Here is a 13196-nt window from a genome sequence, read left to right as displayed (position 1 = left end):
TGAAATCTGAATAAAGGCTGGAGTTTAGTCAATACTAATGTGCCAACCAATGTTTCTTAGTTTTACAAACGTATTCTGGCTAACATGTTAACACTAGGGGAAACCAGGCGAGGAGTATGACACTCTGCATCATCTTTGCAACTTTTCTATAAAACTAAATTTATTCCAAAATAAGTTTATCAAAGATAAATGATGCATAGGTTTCTGGCTTGGGCACTTGGGAGCCAGGGGCTGGGGGTAAGGGTCAGCTTTAGACATGCTGAGTTTGATGTCCTGTGACTAGAGGGTGAGATACCTAGAATTAAGTGTATATCGAGTTTAAGAAAGAGATCTGGATTGGAGAAAACAGACTGGAGTTCAGGGTGAGCTGGTGGCCTTCCCTATGAGATTGCCTTGCGGACACATATTCAAAGGCAGAGAACGATTTCATTCTTAGTGAGGCTGGGATGCAGAATAACAAGTTTACCCATGATCCTATACTCACTGGGACTTCCCAGGTGGCACTAGTGGTAAAGAACCTGCCTACCAATGCAGGAGATGTAAGAGACGCAGGTTCGATCCCTGGGTTGGGAAGATCCCCTGGAAAAGGAAAAGACACCCCACTCCAGTATTCTAGTCTGGAGAAGTCCATAGTGTTGCAAAGAGTTGTACACAACTGAGGTGACTTAGCACACATGCATATGTTTATAGAGCACTTAACATCTGCCAGGCCCTGTTCCAAACGCTTTACATTAGCACATGGAATCCTCATACAATTCTACTTTACAGATAGGAAAACCATGAAGCAGGACTGCTTACACTTTAGTAGTGGCACTCAACTGGGGCAAGCATCAGAATCACCTGTGGAGCTTTAAAACAGATGTCTTAAGAGAGTCAGGAAGCTAGCCAAAAGCTCACACCGATGCATAGTGATGGTGGTAAACTAATGACAAACTAGGCATGGTCATGTGAATCATCTCTTTCTCCCATTTATTCAATAATTAGCTTGCTTGGTAAGCATTACCAAGCAAATTAGCATTTACCAAGTCCGATAGTAATTCAATACTGTTAACACAAATATGCTATCTATAGGGAGTAACTTAGACAGATGACATATTTCACCCCAGGTAAACAAAAAACCTATTGTATGTGGTATTAAGAGCAGCACAGAATGGGATAAAGTTGGGCTTATCTTAGTCTAGGACCAAATGGTGCTCAAAGTATGGCTCCCAGACCAGCAGCATCACATCGATCAGAAATATCAGAAATGTAAAATCTCAGGCCACCTCCTCAAACTACAGGAGTAGGACCCAGCAAGCTGTGTCTATAAGGAAGTTGGGATGCATGCTGTAGTTTGATGATCACTGCTCCAAAAAAGCTTCAAATTGGTGGTTCTCTATTGTGACTAAGGGTTAGAAGCTTTAAAAAATATTTCTAGGCTCCAAACTTGTTAGAATCTGGGAGTGAATGCAGGCTAATCAAGTTGATTAAAAAAGACAACCATCCAGGTGATTCTGATACATACATCTGGTTAAGAACTACTGTTTTAGTGGCGCCAATAGAAAAATATATACATTACTCATTACCAAAAAACTAGATTAGAAATACCTGGTTAACCACTTACAGTACACCAAAATCATGGAATATTATGCAACTGTCAGTAAGAGTAAGGTAGCTATTTATGTACTGATATAAAAACCATCTCCAATAGTGTTAAATGAAAAAAGCAATATGCAGAACATTTAAAAATATTTTTTAAAAGGGACATGTGCATGCATGTATTTTATACAAGAACAATATATCTCTAAAGGTTAGATAAGAAATTAGTAGCTGAAGTTTCCTCTGGGAAAGGAAGAAGGTGAATAAATTATAGGGATGGAAGAAACATTTTCACTGTGTTTGTCCTGTTTGCATTTTCTCTAGATGTATGTATTATCTATTCAAATTAATTAATTTTAAAATGTTTAAGCTTAGGGGCAATAAAGAACCACTGCTTTAGAGGGAATGAGACTTAGGAAGCAAACTGTCAGCTACTGAAGGACAGTTAGAGCATCAGTGAAGGAAAGGGGCAGGAGGAAAGACAATCCTCGCAGGAAGTCCAATGCAGGTAATCCTTCCTCCACCTCCTTCCTGAGGCGATGTTAGGTAAACTCAGACTCAACCCAGAGGGCTCAATCGACCCACAGTCAGCTTTATTTTGAATTAACCATCTGTGGAGAGCACACATCAAAAGAGTAGAAAAAAATAGAGGAGCTCATCAAAAAAAGTCCCCCGGCAAGTGGGAGGGGGCATGACGTTAGGAGCCGTGTTTAGGGAAGGAGATGTTGTCCAGGTCGTGGATGCCATTTCTGTCAATGATTCGAACACTGAAGGTTGGCAGGTTCAGGATGAAGCGTTTCTGGAGCTGCAGAGAAACATGAAGGAAATCAGTCAACAAATTTTTATTGAGAACTGTGGTCCAGGCTCTGTTGTAGGCATTGGACATATAAGCAGATAGTGACTTTTGCTTTGGGGGCGCTTGGTACCCTCCTGGGGACAGCTGGTACTAAGATACTGAGGAAAGCCCAAACTGCAGCTGGAGGCTGACTGGAAGGCAGTGAGCAGGAGCTTGACTCTGGTCAATCAGCTGGTGAAGAATGGTACCATCTAATGTTCTATTCCTCACAGTCTGCCACCCATCGGCCTGGTAAACACAGACTTCTCTTTCAAAATATTTCAAGGCAACAAGCCAACCAAGGAGCTACTGCCCTAGGAAAAGCTTTGGGCCAAAGCCATGTATTCCTAGGTCCAACAGTATGCTCCAGCCACCCACCCACATTATAAGGACCAGGTGTATGCGAGTGTGTCTGTGTGCAGAGCTGGAGGCTGGTGGCAAGGATGGTCTCAGAACTGCTCTTGGAACAACTCCTACTTCTACCTTCTTCAATCCAAACTGAACTGTCATTAAAGAAACCTCTCTGGACTCTCATGTGACTGTCTGTCTGAGAGGCTGTTCCAAAGGACCTGTGGTCTGTGTACAAAAAGCAGACGGCCCCATTAACCTGGCTGGAGACTGCTGAAGAGAACAGCTGACCTGGAGGAAATCGTCTCTTCTCTGGGCGACTCTTCCTGGACAGCTCACTTCATCTCTGGATAGAAGGCACAAAGCTCTACCTGCTCCCTCAGGGGCATATCCTGAAAATGTACCCTCCCCTGGCCCAAGCCCTCCCTCCCTCGATGTTTCCATCTCCTTTACAGATGAGGACTGGGCAGCAACCACCACTTCCATTTCCACAGCCCTCCCTGGCTGATGACTCCTATATCCAGAAGAAAGTTCCAAGACCAAGAAAAGGAGACAATAATAAGGAAATGTGGAGGATCCATGGGGAATAAAGTCTCAAAGCATTCCACATTCCAATAGCTTCTTCCTGGCAAACCCTTGCAATACTTGGAGCTGCCGGACTAATATGGCCTCTTGGCTAAATTTTTAAGAAAAGCACATGAGTTTATTTTCAGTTTCTGCTTTGGAAAGGAGATTAACAAGAGGAAGAAGGGGCCCTGTGGACTGAAAATGACAGGCTTGTGTAAGAAGCAAGCTGACATTACTGATGCTACCAGCTGCTCTCAAGCTCCTACTCTCTTCTCACTAGAGTACAAATTCAAGTTCATCCTTAGGCTATAGGAACAACAGAAGAATTAAAAAGCCTAAAGGAGCTGCTTTCTTTTCTTCCTCATCCTCCTTTCATACCAGAGCCTCAGATTCCTAGCAGTAGTATTGGAAGGGGAAGGGCCCATGTTCCTGGCCTCATAAACTAAGGGCTACTCTCTCCGTCTGCCCAAAGCCTGTTCGTTACCTTCTATGGCTTCCTGAATTCCCAGAAGTGGCTTTCCCTCCCAGACTCATGTACTGTTAAGGAAGCAGACTTTATGGCCAACCCCAGGTAACACAAAAATGGAGCAGGTATAAAATCCACAATAGGTATAAAAGCACAATAGTTCTTAAAGTATGCCCCCCACCCCACGCCCCCAGCTACCATCTGCAGCAAAATCACCTGGGACTGCTGGCCAAGACACTCTCAAGAGCTACACCAGGACAAGTGATTCAGAATTAAGGTGAGGTGGAAAGCATGAATGTGCCTTTTTTAAAGAAAGAAGTTCCCCAGATGATTCTTACCCATGCTAAAATTTGAGAATTACTAGCCTGGAAGAACCAAAAATAAAAGTAATTAGATTGTAAAATTGACATTGATGAGATGGTGACCCAGGAGAGAAAAAAAGTCAGCTTGTTATGCACCAAACTGTATCCCTGACAGGAACCTCACATATGGTTAGTGGATATTATACTTTCCGGCAAGGATCATAAAAAACGCAACTGAGGAAGGGAAACAATACTGGCCAACAGAGAGACAAACCATTCCTTTCAGGATCCCATGAAAGCTACTCACCTCCTCCAGACATTTCCTAAGGAGCTCCACTGCCTTCTCACGCGAGATAGCTGAAAGAGAACACGGAGGTCAGGCCCTCAAGGTGCTGACACTAAGTCCAACTCTCTGCCACAACTCTGAACCAAGTTTCAAACTTTTTCAGGTCAACATGACACACAAAAAGATAAGGCAAAAAAAAAAAAGCCAAGGCTTCTGATTTACAACAAACTTGCTCTATATGCAGTTGAGTGTCCCAGGCCCAGTGCTCAGGCAGCCACAAGCCATTGCGAATTGATTTGCTACAGAGAAGGGCAAGCATGACGGAATCTGCCTCCCATGCCCAGTGCTTGCCTCCAGAGAAGTCCAGCGGCCTGCCTCTTCTTTATAGCCCATCCCCCAACTCCCAACAACCCCCAGCCCTCCTTTAGACCAGGGCTTAGATCAGCTCCATCTGCCCTGGCCAGCTGCAAATCAGGGAGAGGGAGGACAGGGCCAGTGTGTTAGCCTCACTTTGCCAGCTGGGCCCCGGTTTAACAATAGAAACAGAATTCATAGGATGGGGCCGAGTCGCTCATAAAACAGGAGCCAAAGGAACTGTCCACAGGCATGGCAAACTGGGATGACATATGATGCAGTCTGGCTTCAGGGGTGGCTGGCGGCTGTTTCGGTGGGCAAATCAGCTGTATTACTGACAGATGCCAAATCAGGCAATGGTCACTAGGACGCCAGGCTAATCTTTTCAGGATGTGGCCTGAAGCTCTGGCATGGCCGAGGTGGAGTGAGAGGGCAGCGCCATAAAAAGAACCAGCCAGATTCTCACTACACTAATAGGGAAGAGCGGAATGTAAGGCCAAAACTGGTTATCTGTGCTGCATCTACAGCGTGTAAAAGTGAATCCCAAGTGCCTATTGCTCACGATGGCTGAAGCTGAGGTTGGGGTTGGGGTCAGAAAATAGAACTTAACACAGAAGCAACCCTGTGTCTAGAGGTTTGCCAAGTGGACAGTTCATGGACAAGTAGAGAGCCAGCTTTCTCATATAGCACAGGGCAGCTATTATGTGATAAGAATACAGGGTGTGGCCTTAAAAAGCTTTGATATTTAAGGAAAGAAACCCTCAGTTGTCATCCTGGAGACCTGTTCATCATCACAAGCTCCAAACAAACATACCCAAACCACTTGGTTTACTCTACACCTGAGAAGCTAATGAGCCCCTAAGTAGCGGCAAAATGAATGCAAAACCTGAACTTTTATAACTGAAGAATTATAGTTTTAGTCATTATTCCAACCCCCCTTTAAAATAAAACCCAGCTCTGGACATATGCAATACCTCATATTACCTGGTGGAAGAGGGACTTGGACCAGCTTTTCCATAACCCTAATGACCTACAGAAAAAAGCTTCCCGAGGGCACTTTCCTTGGCCACCCTACTCCAAGGGGTTGTACACAAAGCCGGGAAACAGCTGAGGACAGGGCTTTGCTACTGTTCCCAGCTTAGAGAGCTGAAACTTACTTGGCGTGTAATATCGGTCCAGGATACTGAGAGTCAGGAAGGCACCATAGCCGTGGGCTGCGAAAGGGGCTTTTGCCAAGGCTGCCAGGTAGTCCATGTAGTAGAGCGCTGGACCCTCATGCTCATCATAGCCAGCCAGGAGGAGGTTGACATGATATGGGGTCTGCCAAGGAAAGACACTGTAACGTAACGGTCAAAGCAATAACGCCAACATCTCTCATGGAAATAGGAACATTCCAACTGTTGATAAACAGTAGCAGCAGCTGAGTAAATGATCATGAAAGAAAAGATTTAGAGAAATCTAAAGGACCCAAAGTGTGGTGAGAGGTAAAGAGAGGTCAGCTTGTTTTCTCTGAACAGAAGACCATTTGGACCACTTTAAGGTATGTGAAAAAGCTGCTTCTTAAAGCCCATGGACCAAAATCTGTTATAAAAGCTTTTCAAAGACAAAGCATGGGTGTTCTTGTGTTGTTCCTAATAGCTGAAACCAAAACACACCATTCTGAGAATGTCAGGCCATGGGCTAAAGAAAGCTACAGCACCAACCACATCACCCAAAATAAAAAGGCTCAGTATGGGCATTTGGACCACAATCTCAAATGGCAAACTGTATGTCTCACTATTAAGAAACTAAGTCTTGGGTTACATTTAATAAATCCTGGAGAGGGTGTGAAGGAAAGGCCTACATTGTTGCTGGGAATGTAAACTGGTGCAGTCACTATGGAAAACAATATGGAAATTCCTTTAAAAATTAAAAACAGAGCTACCATATGATCCCACTATTTCTACTCCTGGGTATATGTCCAAGAAAAGACAAAAACTCTAAGTCAATACATGCACCCCAATGTTCACAGCAGCACTATTTACAATAGCCAAGACATAAAAACAACCCAAGTGCCCATCAACAGATGCCTGACTTAAGAAGATGTGGTACATATATACAAGGGAATATTACTCAGCCATAAAAAGAATGAATTATTGCCATCTGCAGTAACATGGATGGACCTAGATAATATTCTATGTAGTGCAATAAGTCAGAGAAAAACATTATATGATATCACTTATATGTGGAATCCAGAAATAATACAAGTGAATCTACACACAAAACAGAAACTAACTCAAAGACATAGAAAATATATGTATGGTTACAAAAAGGGAAAGGGAGGAGGGGTATAAACTAGGAGTATGGGATTAACAGTGACAAACTACTATACATAAAATAGATAAGTAACCAGATTTACTATATAGCATAGGGAACCATATTCAAAATTTTTTTTTTTTTTTTCCAAAATCTTGTAATAACCTATGATGGAAAATAATCTGAAAAAAGTACATATATAACTGAATCATTCTGCTGTATATCTGGAATTAATACAATACTGTGCATCAACTATAAAAAAGATTTAAAAAAGAGAAAGAAACAAGTCTTAGGGTAGAAAGTGTAGAAGTTCTCACATATTTCAATCAAATCACTAACCTTGTTTCTGGCCACGGCACACGGCTTGCAGGATCTTATTAGCTCCCTAACCAGGGACTGAAGCCCACACACCAGGCAGTGCACGGGCAAAGCCCTAACCACTGGACCACCAGGGAACTCCCAAGTCACTACATTTTTAATGCAGACAGCAGCAGTGGAAGTTGTTAAGTTCAAAGAAATGTGGTAACTCTAGAAGAACTGCTAGGTGAAATGCTAATTATTTTTCTAATAAAACAAGGCTGTGCTAAGATAACTAAAAGGTAATTTTTATCAATGAAACAAAAGTAATTACAATAACCTATTTTATAGGTATCCTTTTTTTGTATTACCTGCAAGTGTAATGAGCAAATTTCTACAGAGAACCCTAAGTCTGCCCTGATCTTCACCTCTACATGGATGATTCCTTTTCTACACCAGGCGGGCTGTTTGCCATGTTGGATTCAGACTGTCTGTGTTCCCAGGCATCAGTGCTGCAACTTCCATGAAAAAATGACTTCCTTTTTTCTCTGCAAAGTATGTTTTCCCTCTTGCCCTTGCCTCAGTGGATAGTGAACAGGCCTTGCCCATAGTTAGGTGCCCATTCCTAAACTTACAAATTCAATCAAAGGACATTAAATGAAACTAAATACACTTATGCATCATATAATGGGGCATAAAGTAATAACAGCTGATGGTCTTAGAAGTGATGTTTTGTATTCTTTGAACACTGATCAGCATGGGCACTTGGCAGCTTGAAGAAACACTCTAACCCATGTTAGAAGATACACATGAAAACATTATATACCTACTTGGAATTCCAAGCCAGCTGCGCTAAGTAGTATTTCCCAAAGATTACAGCGTAGCTCTAACCTGCAGACAACTTTCTGCCTTGGGGATAAAAAACAGTCAATAGACTCAGAGGAGTAAGAAATTAGCAGTAATAGTTAAGTCTTTTGAGAAAATATTTAACTGCCTATTACATTTCCCAGTAAGTAGCATGCTAACCTCTGCCAGTAGTCTCTAGAATTTTCTGCCACATTCTGTGACTACATTCTTAGTAAGTCTGACCTTAAGCAAGACACTTAACCTCTATGAACATATTTCCTTCTATGTAAAACTAGGTTAATTAATCCTTCCCCTTTCTACTTTCTAGGAAATACGGTGAGAAAAAAATAACAGAGGTGACACATCCCGAACTCTGGAAGAAAAAATGTGACCTAAATTCTTAGTATATTAGCTATATCCCAGTGTCTTTTTTGATAGCTTACCACTTTAAACAACAACAACAAAACTGTTTGAACTACCTAAAAATAAAAAATAAATATAACAGTATTTTTAAAAAACTGTGACAACAGTAATGTAACAGGGAGACAAAGAATACCATGGTGTTTTTATAGTTAAAATTAGAAAAGCAAAAAAGAGGGGCTTTCCTGGTAGTCCAGTGGTTAAGAATGCGCCCTCCAATGCAGGGGACAAAGGTTCGATCCCTCGTCAGAGAACTATATCCCACATGCCACAGGGCAACTACTGAACCCACTCGCTCTGGAGCCCACACGCCACAATGAAGACCCCACGTGCCACAACCAAGACCCAATGCAGCCAAATAAATAAATTAAAACAAAAAGCAAAAAAAGAGAGAAATATCCAAACTGTTTTCCTTCCCCAAGAGATTTAATAATATAGTTACTTACCTATCACAAAATAAGCTCATCTTTTTGCTAAAAGGATAACAAACCATCTCCATTTACTAGAGGACATTCCTTTTATGGCTATTTTATCCAGTTGTTTATTAAGGATCCATCCAGATATCTAAAGAGACCTAACCAGCAGAAACCATATATGCTTTCTCCAATGAGGATATTGCCCACACTGAGATCAAACTGTGTTTAAAACAATTAATGTGATCTTTAAAAGCCACCACAAAAAATTTTTATGTGAAGATGTCAAGAGAATTCCAGAAACAAACCATATTGCTTGATTGGTCTATATAGTATCATTTATTTATGCTTAAGCATCTGACACACACACTCATCAAAGTCGGTATTCAGAAGCTATAACACGTGGTACAGAAGATAACTCACAAATTATTGTGTGACTTTGAATTACCAACTTTTGCATGTGTGAGATGCTTAAGCATAAATAAATGGTGTTATCTAGACTAATTAAATCATTACATCTGTGTAACAACTTGCAGTTTCTGAAATTCTTCTGACAATGCTCCATCAGAGATCTCTGGCTCACACCAGTTTTTGGTTTTTAATTTCAAATAAGGTCTTATATACTGCTACTCCCTTACTCCTCTAAGAATCATGGCATTCAAAGTGACAAAGCCATACTGATGGGTTTCTTGATTCTTATATTTTCTCCTATTCCTGAAGCAACAGTGTTTTCCTTGAATAAAACAAATTCCAAGCCATTCAATTTTGTGAAATTCTTACAGCATATACATGTGTGACTATGGTATGTTTAGGGAAATACATAGTATGTGTAAGACACAACCCACCTATTCAAATATTTATACTGATTACAAACTCCCTGAAGGCAGGACTCTGGCTTGTTCAATGATGTATAAGCATATAGTATATAAGATTTGCTGACTGAATAACAATCATACCAAAAAGCCTTATATATTTTTCCATACATATGTGACTAATGCCTAGTATCATAACAAGAAAGATTAAGAAAATCTTTAAACAAATGTCAGAAAGTGATAGGTCCTACTTCTGAGAACTGGCTCAAGTTTAAGTTGACTGCCAGCATCACCATAGTTACACATATGCTGCTGTTTTTTTTCTAGGTTCTGTCCTTCTCTTTCTACTTTCCTTTAGACACAGGTTGCTAAGTAAAGAAAAAAAATTATACTACAGGAATTTAAAATTAAATGAAGGGGAGAACAATAGCTTAAAAAATACCTCATGTCAGGATGAAACAACTGGGCTTTACAGAGGTAGGCCTGAATTTGAAATCCAGCTCTACTATTAGACATGTGGCTTTAGAAAAGTAAGTAACCTAATGTCTCTGAAAGTGTTTTCATTGCAAACCTGGGATACCTACTACAAAAAGGTTGCAATGAACATTCAAAGAAATAATGCATGTAAAACAAGCACAGTACCCAAGACATAGTAAAGGCTCAATAAATGCTAAAATAATTACTAGGGAAACATAATCACCTGTGAAGTTCACAGTGTCCATGGAAAAACAAGGCAAGCACTCAGGAGAAGACCATCCACTCCTAGCAAATGAGATACAAGATGAATTCCTCATATAGTCAAATACACCCTAAATAGTCAAAACAATCTTGACAAAGAAGAATGCAGCTGGAAGAATCACACTGACTTCAGACTGTATTACAAAGCTACAGTAATCAAAACAGTAGGGTACTGACCCAAGAACAGACACAAATTAATGGAACAGAAGAGAAAGCCCAGAAATAAACCAATGCACACACGGGCAACTAACCTATGACAAAGGAGGCAAGAATATACAATGGAGAAAAGACAGTCTCTTCAATAAGTAGTGCTGGGAAAACTGGACAGCTACATGTAAAAGAATGAAATTAGAACATTCTCCAACACCATATACAAAAATAAACTCAAAATAGATTACAGAGCTAAACGTAAGACCCAGGACATTCTGATATAACTTGCAGCACTATCCTTTTGGATCCATCTTCTAGAGTAAAGGAAATAAAAACTGAAATAAACAAATGGGACCTAATTAAAAGCTTCTGGACAGCAAAGGAAACCATAAACAAAATGAAGAGAGTCTGTGGAATGGGAGAAAATATTTGCAGAATATGCAACCCGGGGGCTTCCCTGCTGGCTCGGTGGTAAAGAATCCATTTGCCAATGCAGAAGACACGGGTTTGACCCCTGGTCCAGGGAGATCCCACACGTTAAGGAGCAACTAAGCCCATATGCCACAACTACTGAGTCTGCGCTCTGGAGCCTGGGAGCCACAAACACTGAAGCCCACACACCTAGAGGCCACACTCCACAACAGGAGAAGCCACTGCAATGAGAAGCCCACGCGCCACAACAAGAGAAAGCCCGCACACAGCAACGAAGACCCAGCACAGCCAGAAATAAACGAGTACACAAACAAAAATTTTTAAGAAGAAGATGCAACCAACAAGGGATTAATTTCCAAAATATACAAACAGCTCATACAACTCAAGGAAAAATGGGCAGATCTAGACATTTCTCCAAAGACATACAGATGGCCAAAAAGCACATGAAAAAATGCTCAACATCTAGTTATTAGAGAAATGCAAATCAAAACTACAATAAGGTACCACCTCATACCAGTCTGAATGGCCATCATTTAAAAACCTATAATTAGGGACTTCCTTGGCAGTCCAGTGGTTAAGACTCTCTGTTCTTCCAATGCAGGGGGCATGGGTTCAATCCCTGGCCAAGGAACTAAGACCCCACATGCTGTGCTGCAAGATCAAAATAAAAGGAAAAGGAATCCTCCCACACTATTGGTAGGAATGTAAAGTGGTGTGGTGATTATGAAGAACAGTATGAAGGTTCTTTAAAAAACTAAAACAGAGCTTCCATATGATCCAGCAACCCCACTCCTGGGCATACAGTAGAAGAAAGCTCTAACTTGAAAAGATACATGCAACCCAAAGACCATGGCAGGCCTGTTTACAATAGCTAAATATGGAAGCAAACGAAATGTCCATCAAAAAATGAATGGATAAAGAAGATGTGGCACATATATATACACACACACCATTAATAAGTCATAAAAAAAGAATGAAGTAATGCCATTTGCAGCAACAAGGATGGACCCAGAGATTATCATACTAAGTGAAGTCAGTCAGACAGAAAATGACAAGTATCACATATATGTGGACTCTAAAAAAAAATGCAAATGAACTTACTTACAAAACTGAAACAGAGTCACAGACATATAAAAGAAACTTTTGGTTACCAAAAAGTAAGGGGGGGAGGATATATTTGGGATTTGGGATTAACAGATATGGACCATTGTATGTAAAACAGATAACAACAAAGACCTACTGTACAGCACAGGAAACTATATTCAGTATCTTACAGTAACCTACAGTGGAAAAGAGTCTGAAAAAGAATATATATATATATGTATAACTGATTCACTCTGCCATACACCTGAAACACTATAAATGAACTATACCTTAGTAATTTTTTTTAATTTTTAAAGGAAAATAAACAAAAATTTAAAGGAAAAGAAATAAATACCCCATACACACCTTCCTAAAGGGATCTGGGGGCTTTTTGTAACAGTGCCCAGCACACCGCCTGACACGTGGTAGAATGTATGAGAGCCTCCTCCTCTCTCCCTCCTGGACTCTCGGCAGGAGCCCTAAGGTGAGAGCACTCACTGTCACAGACATTCACAAGCATTGACACTTCAAGCATATCTGCTTCACAGTACACACAGCCTAATCTATCTTGAAATTGATACAGGCATAGAAACATTTTTCTGGAAGCCTGAAAAAACAAAAACAACAAACCCTACATCCAGATTTGGAGACAGAACAAATTACCACTTATAGGTACCTTCATACTATTTCTACCTTTACAGATATGTCCATTCTGAGTGGTAAGCCTCACTTTCTATCTACCTTTTCATCAGTTCCCTTCTTTCCCACGATCAGTATTACATGTGAGAATTTGCCAATTATCCTGAAGAAATGGGAACACCAATCAATCATGATAAAACTGCCAGGGATCCTCTATCTTTAACAAGGTAATCCTTATCCTGTACATGATATAATCTAAGTCTTTGGTTGTCTCCACTATTCTAATTATTTAGATAGCAAGTCTAAGTAATAAAGCAAAGTTATGAGGTCCCCAA

General features: G+C 40.7%; 1 protein-coding gene across 1 annotated transcript in view; it reads right to left on the bottom strand.

Moving 5' to 3' along the window:
• Nucleotides 1-2150: 2150 nt before the first annotated feature.
• Nucleotides 2151-13196, bottom strand: part of PSMB2 (proteasome 20S subunit beta 2) — a 34529-nt gene continuing 23483 nt past the window's right edge. Inside the window, exons 4-6 of the mRNA XM_061122418.1 lie at nt 5894-6056; nt 4404-4453; nt 2151-2383 (exon numbers count right to left, since the gene is read on the bottom strand). Of these exons, the coding sequence (XP_060978401.1) occupies nt 2276-2383; nt 4404-4453; nt 5894-6056 (321 nt within the window). The 3' untranslated portion in view covers nt 2151-2275. The remainder of the gene's footprint in view (nt 2384-4403; nt 4454-5893; nt 6057-13196) is intronic.

The sequence above is a fragment of the Dama dama genome, chromosome 20 (assembly GCF_033118175.1).
Source record: "Dama dama isolate Ldn47 chromosome 20, ASM3311817v1, whole genome shotgun sequence".
NCBI lineage: Eukaryota > Metazoa > Chordata > Mammalia > Artiodactyla > Cervidae > Dama > Dama dama.
This window is presented reverse-complemented; position numbering and strand designations above follow the sequence as displayed.